This window comes from Amphiura filiformis, chromosome 20, assembly GCF_039555335.1.
Source record: "Amphiura filiformis chromosome 20, Afil_fr2py, whole genome shotgun sequence".
In the NCBI taxonomy this organism is placed as follows: Eukaryota; Metazoa; Echinodermata; class Ophiuroidea; order Amphilepidida; family Amphiuridae; genus Amphiura; species Amphiura filiformis.
In genome coordinates this window covers 23710258-23727992 of record NC_092647.1, presented here as the reverse complement: position 1 = coordinate 23727992, position 17735 = coordinate 23710258, and the positions used below count along the sequence as shown (strand labels likewise).

The 17735-nt window shown below is 36.9% G+C and overlaps 2 protein-coding genes across 2 annotated transcripts in view; both read left to right on the top strand.

Moving 5' to 3' along the window:
* Positions 1 to 8650: 8650 nt before the first annotated feature.
* Positions 8651 to 10270, top strand: LOC140142216 (uncharacterized; the record flags this gene model as incomplete). Its single annotated transcript, XM_072164183.1, has 1 exon — positions 8651 to 10270. A coding segment is annotated over one exon (1491 nt), but the record flags the coding sequence as incomplete, so codon positions are not given.
* A 303-nt stretch (positions 10271 to 10573) lies between these two features.
* LOC140142888 (uncharacterized) overlaps positions 10574 to 17735 on the top strand; it is a 63995-nt gene continuing 56833 nt past the window's right edge. Inside the window, exon 1 of the mRNA XM_072164908.1 lies at positions 10574 to 10633. The gene's annotated coding sequence lies outside the window, so the exon portion shown is untranslated. The remainder of the gene's footprint in view (positions 10634 to 17735) is intronic.

Below are 17735 nucleotides of genomic sequence, written 5' to 3'. Positions count from 1 at the left end.
ATAGATCAATGGATGTGCTTGCAGGATGACAGTCTCTAGGGGGTGGACTGACCTTTGATTGAACTGTCAATGTCACTACTAGTATTTACAATCAGTGGGGCTCCATTTAAAAATGAAAAGCAAAATATCCCTTAAAAGGGAAAGCATGTGCTTCGAAGTGGTCCTGATTCCTGGTTCCATTGACACACATATTTGATTCAAAAACTACTATGATGTTAAATGGGATATTTTAGAAGGGGCTATAGTATTAAATTTTTTATGAAGTTTTTGATTCTTGGCTTTTCTGGATTGGTACATGTCCTATTCCAGGTTAAGCCAGTCAATTACACCTATATTCTTATTTATTTTGGCCTAAAAAATGTATTGCCCTTTTCGACTGACCCTATTTTTTCATAATTATTTAAATTTACATGTTATTTAGTATACAATTTGCAAAAAAAAAAAAAATCTTCCGTGAAAGAAGAATAGGCCTACATGAATCTTTTCCTAGAAGACATATATCTGTTTCGTAAAAATGAAATTCAAATTCAAATAATTTGAAGGATATGCAACAGAACATACCTGGAGAAAAATATTTAACAATAGTGGCAAAAAATGCATTTTAGGCATCCATTAAATTCTGTGACCTTATTGCAAGTTAAGCCTGGTTTTATTAATGCTACCAGGCAGGATCTTTACCTCAAAGGAAATATTTATATGCGTGCCTCTTTTCAATTTATTTGTAATATGTAATGTATAATCATGATAATGTGTCTGTGCACTTGTGGCCTCTACCACACAGGATCTTCCCCTAATGTACGATCTTCAAGTGTTTACATGAGTCTGGTGTATTCACTTAGAATGGCTTGGATAATGCTTCCTCGGCGGAGTCATATTCCCCTGCTATATGCCTACATTTATTTCAAACAGGGGCATACAGAGGGTCAGAACTCTGAGAGATAAAAATAATTATTATTCCACTCAAGTCCAGTGATTTAAAATAAAATCACCTGACCTCGTTATGATAAAAAAAAAATAAGGACAATAATGCATAATGATGCAATTTTTGGCTAAGATTAACCAGTTAAAATGGTTTAAAAATAAAAGATTTTGCTGATATTGACATGCTACATCAAAATGGACAATGTGACTAATTTAGCATATAGGCTCAGGCCTATTGATGTGTATTACTTTTTTTAATCCTACTGTGCACTTGGAGACTAATGCATAAAGACAAATGTGGAACACAACAAAATATTGTAAATACCTGACAGGACCTATGATTCAAGATATTAATCTCTTTTAGCTGCGGGTAGCAGCTCTATAAGTCACCATGTCTCTCCGTTAGTCCGTTAGTCTGTTAGTCCGTTAGTCTGTTAGTCCGTTAGTAACAAACGCTAAAAGATGCTGTTACGTCAACATCGCTTGTCGCATGGCTATGGTACTTGGTGAGGGGAGGGCCTATACCGCCCCATACTGGAAAAGAGTTTCGTCCCTAAATATGCTAATTAGGTCATTAAAGGGGCATTACACGATTTTCAACAATTTCTAAAACATGCTGTTATGTCAACATCGTTTGTCGCATGGCTATGGTACTTGGTGAGGGGAAGGCAGGTACCGCCCCATACTGGAAAAGAGTTTCATTCCGAAATATGCTAATTAGGTCATTAAAGGGGCATTACACGATTTTCAACAATTTCTAAAAATGCTGTTACGTCAACATCGCTTGTCGCATGGCTATGGTACTACTTGGTGAGGAGAGAGGCCTATAGGGCAATTAAGGAAATTTGGGAAAAGTGGGGAACATGAGGGAAATTGGGGGAATAGGGAAATTAAGGGCAATTTTGGGGAATTAAGGAAATTCAGGTGAATTAATTGATTTTGAGGGCAATTAAGGGAAATTGAGGGGAATTGGGGGGAAAATTGAGGGGAATTAAGGGAAATTTGGGGAAATTGAGGAGAATTAAGGGAAATTGAGGGAAATTCAGGTGAATTAAGGGAAATCTGGGAAAATAGAGGGAATTTAAGGGAAATTTGGGGAAATGAGGGGAAATTGAGGGAGAATTGGGAACATTGAGGGAAGTTAAGGAAAATTGAAGAGAATTAAGGGGAATTGAGGGAAATTCAGGTGAATTAAGGGAAATTGACAAGAATTAAGGGAAATTTGGGAAAATAGAGGGCAGTTAAGGGAAATTTTGGAAAATGAGGGGAAATTAAGGGAAAATTGGGAACAGTGAGGGAAGTTAAGGGAAATTGAAGAGAATTAAGGGAAATTCTGGTGAATTAAGGAAATTGACAAGAATTAAGGGAAATTAGGGATTTAACACTTGATGTCAAGGCGCTTTTCCCGAAAATCGTGTGGACATCAAAAGTGTCCGAATCGGTTTCCTAACACTTTCGATGTCAAGATGCTTTTTTCCGAAAATCGCTTGGACATCAAAAGTGTCCGAATTGAGCTTTCGAACACTTTTGATGTCAAGACGCTTTTTCCCTGAAAATCCTTTGGACATCAAAAGTGTCCGAATCGAGTTTCGAACACTTTTGATGTCAAGACGCTTTTTCCCGAAAATCGCTTGGACATCAAAAGTGTCCGAAATTGTTTCAACACTTTTGATGTCAGGACGCTTTTTTCCCCGAAAAATCGCTTTGAACATCAAAAGTGTCCAAAATTGGTTTCCGAACACAATTTTTCAAATGTTGATTTTTTTTTTGGTGTGGATGGAAATACCCTTCTGCCTTTCTGGCATTATTTTAAGATGAGCGCCCTCAAAGGCTAAGCTCACAGAGGGGTTACAGGTCAAAATAGGGGTCAAACTTTAACCTGCTTCAAAGACACCAACACTGCAAAATTGAATTCCTTGTCCCGCAGCGACCGCTACGGATCCGACGGTACTTGTTATTATACAAGTAACTTACATACCTAAAAAGTGAACTTTTATTTTGAAACATACTTGCCTATAACCATGCACATACATGCTAACCCTTAAGACATTGCTATTGGCTTCAATAAAGTAAACATGAAAATCTTCCAAGAAAGTCATACACCTCCACACATTTTCCCTCCCAAAACGAAATACCCAGGAAATCCTGTAACCTGGGGAGCTTCTGAATCATCATGCGGTTGCCATGGTAACATATCAATTACTATTCTTCAAGGAGTTACAATATTCATGCTACATTTAATTTTATCTGTCTTATTCGCACCAAAAAGCAAGCCGGAAATCGAAGTATGTGAAGCGATATTTTTTCAGCATTTAGGTCGGTGTCAGAAAATGTCACATGATTTTAAAACTAGTGGTAATTTTGTGAAATTTGAGCCTGTTCGTAGTAACTATGAAAATTTAATGTAATGAAACAATATCTTGTTTAAATATACATCTGCTTAATATCTAGCCTACGTTACAGGCTGGGTAATGTTTAAAATGGGCTTGTCTGTGCTGGAGTTTATCACTTAAAATGGGTTCAAATAAAGTTGTCTAATACTACTGAATATAAAGTGTAAAAGGTTGATAAACATGATAAATAGTAAACATGATGACGAATAAGTGAATTGACAAATAACTATATGACTTAGGACTTTTTGATCAGTGATTTCATACAGAAGTGTACAGAGCCTTTTCACCATGAGGAAGGCATTTGCACTCAAGTGGCCAAGTTTTGGTTTAGGTCAGGCCTTCTCAACTAGTTTATTTGAAGTGCCAACTGGAAAACTTTAGTGATCATGAAGTGCCAACATGTCAAGGGAGGACTCTGCGATGTAGCGCATATACATAGTGGTTAAGGCACAGTGGCGCTTTATCGGGGGTCCAGGCAGCGCTCCCTGAAGCTCATGGATTTTAAGGTTTTTAAAGGCCCAGATTGGGTATGTTCACCCATTGTTTGTTCAAGATTTATGTAAAAAAATTATTAAAATTACCGTGCGCCACTTCATACGCCACTTCGACTGACTCCAAGCGCCACAAGTGGCACGCGCACCGCCAGTTGAGAAGGCCTGGTTTAGGTATAAGATCCACAGAGCATGTTGGGGGAAGGATTGAAACATAGAGGTGAACAGGCATATTTGTTCGGATTTTATTAGGACAGTTTCACAAATAATTTAAATTTTTGACTTTTAGCTCAAAATGAAGATGAATTTTGCTTTCTGAAGACCTCACAAAATTGTGCAATTTTAGCCTATTTTGAACCAAGAGTAATTTGGGGGCCCTGGGCCCGGGCCCATCTGGCCCTATGGTAAATCCGGCCCTGAAGAAGAATTTTTTTTTATTTTTGCTGGTTTTTAAATTTGAAATTCTGAAATTAACCATGAATATAAAATCCAGCAAAAATATTTTAACCCATAGGTTGTAATATGCAACTGTTTGTAATGAGGAATATAACATTTCAAATCACGAAAAATGAATACCGCAAAAATATCATACTTTACACTCCTTTTGTCACCATATTTTGGACCAGTTTGCCGAGGCATCCAGTTTGTGTGAAAGGAATACTGTAAAGTAACAAATTTCATGGAACATTAATTTTCACATTTTTCATGCTTATTGGAGCTACTGCAAAAATATAAATGTGTGAATATGTTCTATAATGTGTATTTACAGTTCTATGTAAGAAATGTTGCATTCTGAATTCGAGGAATGTTCTTCTGATATCAAATAACTTTGATTTTTTGAAATTTGCAATATAATACAAATTGATATTTTTGATAGTTAGCAGCCAACCTGTCCAGTTTAATAATTCTTTAATAAATATGCATAGAATTTTAAATCATACCCTATATATACCCTATATATAAAGCCATTTCAACACAATATTCCAGATTATTTTACCTTGCTTTATTATGTGATATTTTTCGCAGACTTTGCCTAATATATAATTTAACATTTAGATTGATTACATATTGCCTGTTACTATACTGTGTTATGTACTTGGTGTTAGAGTGAATTTTAATTTAATACCCAAAAGAGAAATTCCACTATATTGTTAAAAAGGTACCGGTACAGGATTCTCTTTTAAAATTGAAATTGAAATTTTATATTGAAACATAACTTTTTCATAAAAAGTAGATTTATATTCTTTTCCACAGATAATAAAACATCACAGATTGTGCAATCCTATCTTGATTTGAAAGGTTAGGCCCTATGTATATATCAATCTTTTTTGTTAAAATTGGAGCATTTTTTACATTATCAACCCCAAAGAGCCATATATAGTATAGCAGATTATATGTTTTTGGTGCTGACCGATGGGGAACACCAGATAAGATAATCTTATACTTCCCATAATGCATTTCTCTCATTTCAACTTTCTGTACTGATTTGCTTTATCTAGTGCAACATGCATTGATAGTGACGAAATGTACCACAATGAACAGAGCAAAATAACTATCGACCCATGTTTAGCCAGTCTATTCTGAAAATGAAAACAAAGCGAACCAGTCCTGTACAAAGTGATCATGGGAGTATCATTTGATGAAATGAGGTGGCATCATGTTGCAAAGGATTCTGGGAAGGGTGAGGAATCTTATCTGCTATTGGGCAATCCCAGAGGGTATCAGGCAGCATTTCGTCAGTGCTATGTCACATATGTGAAGCACATTCTAGGACTGGACACACTATATAAAAGCCAGTAACCAATGCCAAGAGTGACATGTTATGAATAAATAATAACTTCCTTATAATCACATTAACCAACAGTGGACATAACTATATGAATATTTAAAAAGGATGTCAAATTATCTAATAATTAGCACTTGAGATACAGATGTATTGTTAATTTGTAATCATTAACAATTGATTTTTAATCCTGTCTTTGAGGTCCTGGCTATTTCAAATGCAAAAACATACTGGGGCATAGGGAGCTTTGTTTCAAGTGCTGGTGTGGGGTTGAAGCAGGGTTGAATATGTTTCATTGAAACAAAACAAGGTGGTACTACACCCCCTGATAAATTTTGCAACTAATTTTGCATTTTTCTCAAAAATAGTACACACTGGTAACAAAAGTTATAGGGGCAAGGAATTCAATTACTTCACTGAAATTTCAGTGATTCGAGACAAGTGGTTCATTATATATGTTAAGAAATAGGTACATTCTAGCAGTACCGCTTGTCTTGAGTCACTGAAATTCTAGTGTAGTATAATTAATATACTATAATTAATATACATAACTTTTGTTACCAGTGTATTATTAATTTTTGAGAAAAATGCAAAAATAGTCACAAATTTATCAAGGGTAAAAAAACAAATAAAAGCTTTTTTTTCTATCCCTGACCAATGAAACAGGAATCAATGCGTTTTGGGAGATTTTTAAAATTTGCTAAAATCATGTAGCTGTTTTTGTGGCAAAATTGTTTAAATTTGGCTGTAAATTTGTGAAAAATATGTTTGCTAAAAATCAATAAAATTTGGTCAGAATTTTCAAGCTTTTTCTGATATTTTGTGGTCATTTTAGCCTGCAGAAAAAATGGCCGGACATGGGTGGGTAGCAATTGTGTATGAGAGTGACCCATGTCTAGTAAACACAAAACTGTTGGTAACATATAAAATTGGATACTTATGTTCGTAAATGTTATAAATGAGTTAAATGTCGGGTTTTGTAAAGGTCATGAAACATTTTTAAAACGTTTTTAAAAAAAACACTACAACAACATTGAAAAATGTTGTCAAAATGTAAAAAAAATTGCCAACATTTTGTCAAAACATATATCTTGTTAATATTAATCACATTATATTAGAATGTTTTGCAAAGTTTTCACAAAATAATTGTTTTCTGAATGTTATTAATACCTTTATATAACCCGACGTCTAAACATTTTCTCTAAAACGGTTTGTGTTTGCTGGGATGGTAAATCCAATTACTAGTGACTGGACTTAGCTCACAATCTAGCTGTTGAATTTGACAACAATTATAGCATACTTTTGGAATTAGATAATACTTAATAGAAGTCAAAATTTAAATTAACTCAATTAACTTTTGCAACAGGAAAACCAAGCTTCACATCAAGGAAATATCAAATTCCTCAATTAGTATATCATAATTATACCGTTAACCCCCTGAGCACTACCTGCCGATCTAACATTGCCTCTGATTGGTCAATTACATGATATCTTCACTTTAATCACCAATCAGAATGGAGCTTTGCAAATAATTCACCAAAAATGTATTTGTAACAATGTATTTCTAACAATGTTGCTGATTGGTCCAATTGATAATGAAAAACCTCTTTTTGGCCAATCGGCAGGTAGTTCTCATGGGGTTAATACAACTTGGAACTGATTATGCAAAATAGGAAGCTATATGAATTACACCTGTCTTCCTTCTATGATCGAAACCCAGAGAAGATATGCTACACTTCCCACAATGCATTTCTGCCTTGTACCGGCTTGCTATATGTGCAACAGTGCAACATGGGTCGATATAGTGTTTGAAATGTTTGAAATTGTTATATTAACCACTTTTACAGAAAGTTTCATCATGTAACCTTTTACTACCTTAACAAAAAAACTTCATTTAACTTAATAATATTAATTTGTATACTTACAATTTATATGAAAGGCAGTATCTGATAGCAATTTGTGTAATGGTTACATCTTTTTGTCAAATTGAGTTAATTAAAGGGGTACTCAGTAATAATGAGGGATGATGTGCTGCAAACATGGGTCAAATTTTTAGCCATTTGGTATAGCACTAACCCTTAAACTTAGCCATTTTTGGTATATGGATGGGTCATTTTTTCACAATTTTCACAATGTTCCCCCCAAAATAGCCCCCAATTTTGAATGTGGCTAAAATATTAAAAATTTGCCAAAAATTTGGGAAAAGTAAAAACGTTAGCAATTTGCATTAAATTTGGCCAAAAATCTTGATTTTTGGTATAGCAATGGGTCCAAAATTTGTATATAAATAGGTCCAGTTTCAAATTCTCAGCAACACATCCCTACCCAAACCAAACTTGAATACTTTCCAATCAAATCTGAGTATAGGTAGGACAAAAAAGGAAGTATCATATTAGCAATGCAAATATAACATACAACCTTTTGCCAAAAACATGTAGCAGTGTTTGTGGCATGATACTGTCATTTCCCTGACCTAGCTTCTGTAGAAACTAAAATTTTCCACATGCAATAATTTTCACAGTTTTGATGCATATTCACACAAGCACAAAATTTAAAACTGCTTAAATATTTTGTCTAACCATAGGTTGAATAGTAAACTTTCAATAAGTACAATTTAAGAAATTGAAGTGAAGTGATTGGTAAATCGGTAACCGATGTAGCCATGAATATTTAATTATGTACAAATTACCTGTTTATTGGTGTGATTTTAGTGACTCATATTTGTTGTTCTTCCTTCTATGTGCAGGTAACTCTGGTGAGGAAACCCCTGAGACCAGTGACCAAGCAGAAACTACCGAAAACGACAACAACCAGACACAAGGTACACTAAAAGAAACCGAACACGACAGCGGATTAGTAGAACCAACAGTTGAAGAACCAGCAGCAGAACCTGCTGTAAATGGGAGTGAAAAAGAAGAAAAGGTTCCTGAAGTAGAAGCAGAAGAACTAACTCCCACAGAAGAAGTCAATAAATTGGAAACAGAACTTGTACAGGAAAGTGTAGTAGCACCTGATCATGAAGCAAGTGCTAGCCCTGAAATAGACCAAACTGAACAGGTTAAAGATTCACCGAAGATTTGCAACAGGGTGGAGATTCACCTGAAGTTTTGCAGCAGGGTGAGGAACCTGCTGCTGAAGATAAAGTAGAGGAATCTAAGGATATAGTAGGTGAATCGGACAATTTAGAACTAGATCAAGTTGTAGAATCTGAGGATCTACGACAGGATCAAGTCGAGGAGACACAGGATCAAGTTGAAGATCAAGATCAAGTGGAAGAATCTAAAGATCTAGAAGAAGTTACTAGTCCTGTGGAGGAGCCTACTGAAGATACATCTTCCTCACAGGTTGTAAGTGAAAAAGACATTGTTGAACAGGATACTAGTGGTGATAAATTAGATTCTGAAAGCCAAGAACAGGACTTTGTTGTTGAAAGTGCACCATCAGAGGAAATTACTGCAGAACCCGAGGTTATAACTGAAGTTGCACCCCAGGTTGAATCTGAACCTCCAGTTGAGCCTGAACCAGAAGCTCAACCTGAACCTGAAATAGATGCACTTGAAGCTGAGGTAGTAGCTGAATCCAAACCTGAGGTTGAAGCTGAACCTGAGGTAGAAGTTGAACCTGAGGTTGAACCTGAACCAGAAGTAGCAGCTAAACCTGAACCAGAGGTAGAACCTGAACATAAACCTGAGGTTAAAGCTGAACCTGAGGTAGAAGTTGAACCTGAACTTGAACCTGAGCCAGAAGTAGCATCTGAACCTGAACCAGAGGTAGCAGTTGAACATAAACCTGAGGTTAATACTGAACCTGAGGTAGAAGTTGTACCTGAGGTTGAACCTGAACCAGAAGTAGCAGCTAAACCTGAACCAGAGGTAGAACCTGAACAAGAACCTGTGGTTGAAGCTGAACCTGAGATAGAAATCAAACCTGAGGTTGAACCTGAACCAGAAGTAGCAGCTGAACCTGAACCAGAGGTGGAACCTGAACAAGAAGCTGAGGTAGAAGCTGAGCCTGAACCTAAGGTTGAACCTGAACCAGAACCAGAGGTCGAGGAATCTGCAGAAGTGGCAGAGACACAACAAGAAGATATTCCCCAGGAGATAGCACAAGAAGAAACACTAGAAGTAGAAACTACACAGCCAACAGAGAGCATACCTGAACCAGTAGCAACTCCTGAAGAAGTACCAGAACCAGAAGCAACTCCTGAGGAAGAACCAGAAGCAGTTCCAGAGGAAGAACCAGAAGCAGTTTCGGAGGAAATACCAGAAACAGAAGCAACACAGGAGGAAATACCAGAACCAGAAGCATCATCAGAGGAAATACCGAAACCAGAAGCAACTCCTGAGGAAATACCAGAGCCAGAGCCTTCACCTGAAGAGGAATTAACAGAGAAATCTGAAGAAGAAGCACCAGAGAAAGTTGAGGAAGCACCTGAACCTGAAGAGGCATCTCACGAACCTGAAGAAATTGTTGCAAGTGAGACACAAGTGGAAGAAAGTGCCCCACCTGTGGAGGAAGAGTCCCTGCACCTGTCTCTGAAGAGCCGGAAGTAGAAGTAGTCCAAGCTCAACCTGAGGAAAGTGCAGCTCCATCAAAACCTGAACCTTTACCCCCTGTCCCACAAGAAGAACCCCCATCATCCCCTAAAGACGGTGAATCCCCCACGCAGAGGAAATCGCCAAGATCACCAAGATCGCGGATACCAGCATTAACGCCTACTAAAGAGAGTCGACCAAAAGCAAAAGTTGAGAAAAAAGAAACTCCCAAACCTAAACCTGCAAGTGCAAAGAAAGAATCACCGAAATCTAAAGCACCAAGTGCAAAGAAAGAATCACCGAAATCTAAAGCACCAAGTGCAAAGAAAGAAACCCCTAAATCGAAAGGTGTTAGCGAGAAGAAAGAAGTCAAGTCGCCCAGGAGTGTTTCTTCTCCTAAGAGACCAGCTGCTAAAAAGTCTTCAACTCCAAAAGCGCCTCACCAAGACTGAGAGCAAACCAAACCTTCAACGACAAGAAGTGCAGAGGCTAAGCCGAAAGTGCAAAAAAGTAAGTGACTTTATTTCATTTGTCTGGAGCTCCTAAAAACATGTAAGATGGACATTTAGGCTATTCCATTTAAAATCTGATATTACTCCTGTGGAAGATTTTGGAAATATCTTCCACAGGGGGAGTATGAATTTCAAATGGAATGAACACATTAGGCAGCTCCATTTGAATTAAGTTAATTAAGTTAATGTGCTAATTCCATTTGAAATTCATACTCCCCCGTGGAAGATAATTCCAAAATATCCCACAGGGGTAGTGTGTATTTTAAATGGAATGGCCCAATATCACTTGTCACTGGCTACTGTATGTTTATAACAGTGGCTTCTGAAGATCTTCAACATGAGGAAAGGGGGCTGCTAAAACCAAATGTTGCTGATTACAAAAAATATGTCAAAAACTTTTTCTGGTACCTGATCAATGTTTTACTTAACCCTTTGAACCCGACGAGCCGCCATAGTGGCTCACGGTAACCTGTACCGTAGTCCCGACGAGCCACTATAGAGGCTTCTACCATGGTGTGTCAAAACTCAAGAGTCGCTAAAGCGCTCACGTAACATCAATTGCGATATGTTTTGTTTACATCGAATCCTTTGGCTATCTGGGAGACCGTGGTTCAGGGTCGGAGACCTTTTGTTTTGGCGTGACGGGCACAATGCTGAGGCAATTTTCAAGGTCATTAGGAAGCTCAGGGTTGGATGTACGGGACTATGTGGTAGGCCAGGGTTCAAAGGGTTAAAGGAGGATTTTGTGATCCTAGCATCCTCTTTTTAGGACATTTTTCAGTAGATATCCACAAAAAAAGCTTATTCCCAAAATTCCAGTTGATTCCGAATTTGCTGTTGTGAGTTATGCATGATTATGTGTATTACACTGCTCCATAGGCCACTGTTGTAAATTCGTTCTGGTATGTATACCAGAAAGAAAATCAAATTTGACAATATTTTTGCTAAATAAATTAATCTGCAAGTAATTTTTGGTACGTAAACATTATAGCCAGAGGTTTCCAGTGGTATAGAAATCTCAACTTTTTTGAGAAAAGTGGGGGGATGATGCTGTGGATCACGAAATGCCCTTTTAACCTGGAAATGGGGGGGTAAGCTGAAGGATATTTGAGCCCAGCACTGAAATCATCCTCCCCCAGTTCCAAAGCCTATGTATATTTTTTCTTAATTTGTCAATAGACTTTTCCCTTCATTAAAATCTGCACTTTCATCATTGCAATTTATTCTTATTTGTGTTTGGTTTTGTCGGAGCAGGATACTGATGTTTTTGTTGGATAAGTATCTTCCTTATTCTTATTCAAGTATCATCTTCAAGAAGTGTAGAAATAGTATGATATCGAAAATCGTTTCCCAATCATTGGTTGTGGAGGAAAAAAAAGGTAAAAACAACCAAATAATGTCAAAATGAACTTGCACAAACACTTGCAACCTGTTAGCGAAAGCAAAAGAAACAAACAAACCACTCTATATTTTCTTATTCATTTTGTTTTTACATAAAGTTAACCCTCACCTCACGGGTATTGACCGCAGACGACAAGTTCCATTTTCTTTTAAATTCAAAAATGTCAGAATTGTGCATTTTCATGACCATATTTGGAATCAGCATAAAAAATGTATTAAAATGAGTACAAACAAGCCTAGTGTTGGTACAGATGTTTTCGAGATAGCTCATGATATTTTGGAAAAATTTTCCAAACTTGGAAATTTTTATTTTGAAGTCTATGGCCGTTACGGGCGGCACACAAGGCATTATTTGCAATATAGGGCAAGGCAAACTTTATATCCATCAAATATTGCATAAGATAGATAACATCATACACATGCTTTAAAAAAATTATTTCATGTTAAAGGGGTATTTTGTGAGTCCTTATTATTTGGGTTTAGTTGCATAGATATATCCACAAAAGAAGGTATTTCTAAAATTTCAGTTACGCATAATTAACAAGTTACGCATAATTGCACTCAATTACAGTGCCCCATAGACCACTGTGTTGTTACCAGTGCCGTAGCATCGTAGGGGTGGGGGTAGTGGGCACGTGCCACCCAATCGATCTGAAAATTTAGAAAACCCAAAGTAAAATTGCGAAGAACAGCGTGTGTGTGCCCCCATCAGACCCAGTGGCCCCAATCATGGTCGGTGCCCTCCCATATGAAGACCCACGCTACGCCACTGGTCAATATGGATTTCAACTGCATGGAAAAGCACAATAAAACACCAGACCAGATTTGTAGGGCCTACACCCTGGATGTTTTTTGTCATATCACTGATATTATACTTTAGAGTTTAAAATCAAAAAGTTAAAAAAAAACTTAAGAGATAAGCTCGCTATTGGTGTATGTCCTCTAAACTGCATAAAAATCACACGTTATTGAACGAGCCGAAACACAATACTTCTCTGTAAATTAACGTCCCACACATCGGGCGTCATCACCTGGATTAAAGATAGAGTTAATTCTTGAGTTAATAAATAGTGTATTTAACATACAGCGCTAGGTAGGTTCCTGAGCAGGTGATTGTCTGTATCATCTTGTGGAGGTAAAAGAGTGTGTCTACATAGGAATGGTATAGCTGCTGTATGTCTTTTTGATTTGAAGAGATTGGGTGCCGTCAACCACCGAAACATTTGCCAAAGTTTGCTGTGTGGTATATTCCTTTCAAAGTTATGTAGCAATTCTTTCAGAAACAAACAAACATACTTTTTACTTTCAGATTTAGTATAAATAAATAAATGAATAAATAAATGAATGAAGGAAGGAAGGAAGGAAGGAAAGAAAGAAAGAAAGAAATGAAGAAAGAAAGAAAGAATGGAAAAATATTTAGTGCAAGCATCCATCAAAAAGCCGCTCACATACGCTGCAGACAGAAGAACAACATATGGAACGTGAAAGAATACAAAACCATAATAATAAGTCACTTAGTCAACAAAAGATTTACTAGAAATGCAGGGGTGAACATGTCTTAAGAGTAGACTCAAAAGTTTTGAAAGCCGTAATGTACGATCTTATATAAAATTGTTTATTTTCTTTAACCTGAGTTTTTTCGGCATAATTATTTAATAATCCTCATAGAACTCCACCTTAAATGGCCAAACTACCAATGGGGTATATTTTTTCACTTGACCTTGTTATTTTGGCTTTAAGAGGAAGCCCCGCTAGAGCAGTTCTTCTGGGGTGAACCAAACTGCCTGGTTATCAAATTAATCAGTGACAAGGTTATCTCTGAATTTGACAGGTGGTAATTGATGTTTCAATGTTATTTCATCAATTAGCACCCGTGAAATTCAGAGAACCTTATCACCTATTAATTTGATAACCGGGCAGGTTTGGTTCACCCCAGAAGAAGTGCTCTGGTGGGGCCTTCCTCTTTATTTAAGTAGACAGAAACCTTTCCTGATAGTTATTAGTAGTAATATTAGTTAACAGCACATCTGGATTTATAAATAAAATGTTACACAAGCTCAAAACATTTTATTCCGAAACATAATCCATAATAATTGAAGTGTCCAACTCGCCAATGTCATGACCAGTCTTAAATAACATTGTAAATATGTAAGGACAAGGTTACCTGCCTTAATCCTTTAGTAATTGATGGTATTAAAATGGCCAGTTGGCCTGGCCAACAATGTCAGACCTTTAAGCATTTTGAATAAAGGGTATTAAAATTTGATGAAAATCATAGATTATGGCTTTAAAGTACTATTTTCTTAATGTGATTGGGAAGATTACGGTAATTGTTCCAAAGTTTACATGCGTGCATATCAAATCACAGTTCACCAAAAGATAAGACACATCTTTCAACTTATTTTTAATTTTGTTGAAAGCTTTTAAATTCAAACACTAGTAGAGAAGCTAGTACAGTAAGTTTACAGTGTTAAGAGTTAAGGCCTAAAAACTGTTGCACAGCGCAAGCCAGACAGGCAGAGCAAAAAGGTTAAAGGCCCATTCAGTGATTTGCTCATCCGGACGATCGTAAAAATCATCAAATTTCAGATTTTGGTACCTTTGTAATTGGCATAGATGTGCTAACAATCTGCGTGTTTCTACTGAGGGTCAAATTCCGTGCCATGCCGTGCCGGGTCATGGCGGGTAACAAGCCCAGTAGAAACGATCTGGGTAATCGGTTGCCGTGTCATGCCGGGTCATGTGCTCGCCTTTCGTGATCCACCTCTTGAGGTGGATCATGCCGGGTCAAAGCTTGTAACCCGCTCAGTAGAAACGAGCCGTGTGATCGGTTGCCGGGTCAAGGTCATGTGTGTTGAAAAATAACGCGATTTATAGCTATTTATATTCTCTTTGTATTATAGTAGGGCATAGGCCTATAATGTAGTAGGTTCATTCTTTCTGATATTATATACACTGGCCACATGTGTGACTCGCATGAACTTGATGAAGTAAAGTGGATATGACTTTAGTCTATGCCTACTTCTTTATTGTTAATGAGTTGGTTATATTTTGGCTGTAAATTAATTATCATAATGGCCAATTAGGCCTACTAGATCCACTGGTAAATTAATGCAATTTGGATTAACGAAAACACTAAATTGTGATTAGGTTCTATGCCATGAGCTGCCATACGTAGACATTTAAATTTAGGATACAACCGTCATGCCTTGCGCTCGTTGAAATCTGTTTTCCGTACTTCCTGTTAACAGGAAAAAAATGCCGTGCATCGTGCGAGACACGGCTTTCTGGTCTCAGTAGAAACAAGCTGGGTAACGGTGGCCGGATTGTGATCGGTATTTTGTGCCCGGAAAATAGCGGGTCAAAAAGCCGTGACGCTCAGTATAAACACGCTGATAGCCTGCTAGTGGTTCGGTCGAAAGCCGTGTATTTTAGACAAAATAAAGCATTTAGATGATTCTGGACTTTTGATACTGACAGTACAAAAGTCCGACTCGAGATCGAAAGAAGCTCACTCTCCATGTACCAACACGCGCTATGTATTGTTTCTACTACTTATTACATCAGTAGCTACTATTTTAAACAAAATACACAATTTTAACTGTTTTTCATATTTGAATTGACCGTTAGTTTGCCTCGGTGACCTTTAATTGCTTATTTTGTTTTCTTCTATAAAAATTATACGTCTGTTTTATTTTAATTTAGACTCTACTTCCCCGTGTTAGAAACACTGGACTAGGAAGTTTTTCCAGTCGATTGGTGGCGCACTGTACTGAAAATCTCGATTTTCTCGAGTCGATCTGAGTTGAAGTAGAAAACCTTTCTAAAACTTCTGTTTTTTGACTAATTTGTCGATGTATTCAGGGAAAAGTGGTTTAATGAAATTCTGTAGACTTATTCTTTATTTCTAAGCAACTCTGACAAATTTCCATTTTTTTTAATGTTCCTGTGAAATCACTGAAAGGGCCTTTAATGAGGTTTTAATATGCTTATCGTGTGCATAATTTAGTATTCATAGTATAATAAAGTATAAAAAGGTAATGAGTCATTTAGTTTTACAAAATATAGAACATCTCTCACATGGAATTTTTTCCATCATCTTTGTAGCTCTTTTTTAAAATGTCTTTTTGTTACAAAGTTTTGAACACCGAACAAGATTAAAAAGATGTAAGAAGAGTCAAGCTCTAAATGATAGCACAGGAAAAGGCAGCCAAACAGCACACAACAATAAAGATAAATATGACTCGTTTACGTAACATTTCTTTAAGAATTCAATCAATTAAAAAAAGAAACCAAACACAAAATAATACAAAGCCACAAAAAAACAAACAAAAACAAGAGAAAATAAAAACCAGACAAATAACAATAACAACACAAGAAAATTCCTATTTTTCCAGGTGCACCAGCATACAGTACTACTATAATTGAAGACCGAATTAAAAAGACTAGTTTGCGTCTGATGTCCTGTCAGACCAAAAATGCTGTACTGCACAGGTCAGCAACGAATCACCCTGCGCCGTTGCCCTAACGTCAGACGCAAACTAGTCTTTTTAATTCGGTCTTCGATTATACATTTTTGTATTATACACCATCATTAATTTTGATTGGTATTCATGGTATTGGAAAAGGGATCTTGAGAAACTTTTTGTTCACTCTTTTTTTCAGTTTACATTTGTCCCCCTTTCAAATACATTATGTTTACCCAACTTCATGCATTCTCTTAATCGGGCGTAAATACTCCTGAAGATGACACAAATGGTCAAATGACTAAAAGGTCTTTGTGATCGATCATAGGTGTAGGCCTAAAATTTGGCAACATTTTCTTACACTTTGGGATTTCTTTTTGTGAAAAATGGAAAAAGGTGGTAAAATAATGAATATTTCAGATATGTTTAAAGGTTAAAGTTTTACAATTAGGCTTCTTATATACACTTTCACCCCTGAAAAGAAATCCTTCTGCATACACATAGGATGCTACATAATACTTTGCGCAGCTATAAATACCGTACACAGATACATCCATTTGCACTGATAGCACATTCTCACTGGAATACATGGATACACCTATGTCATTAATACCCGCATGAATAATAAAGAGTCTGAGATTATAAGGTAACACTTAGATTTGTACAAGCTTGCTAAGAGCTTGGAGTGATATCGCAGCGCAATCAGACAGGAGGCCAATGGCTTTCAATGTGGTATTCCAGTTGAAATCCATCACCCCTATGGAAGACATGACCTTAATCTCCCTTACAGGGGGTGTAAATTTCAAATGGAGTCACCCATTCAGTGTCGTCTGCTCCAAAATGGGCTATTCCAGTTAAAATCCATCACCCCTATGGAAAACATGACTTTAATCTCAGGGAGTGTGAATTTCAAATGGAGTCGCCCGTTTAGGTAGTCCCATTTGAAATTCACACTCCCTTTGTGTGAGATTAAGGTCTTGTCTTCCATTGAGGGTGTATGGATTTCAACTGGAATGGCCCTGTGCAATAACATAAGGAGTTAGAGGTAAATAGGACTACCTGCTGAAGTCTTTCATGATTTCTAGGAATACATGAATGGAACCAGACTTTGTTTTGCTCAAGCGAGACTTTCTTTTTCTTACATTTTACCCAGTTTCCGGAAATCTATGTATCTGCAGGTTCTCATGCTCATGGTTAACTTTTAAAATGCCCCCCCTTTTGCAGCTCATTTTT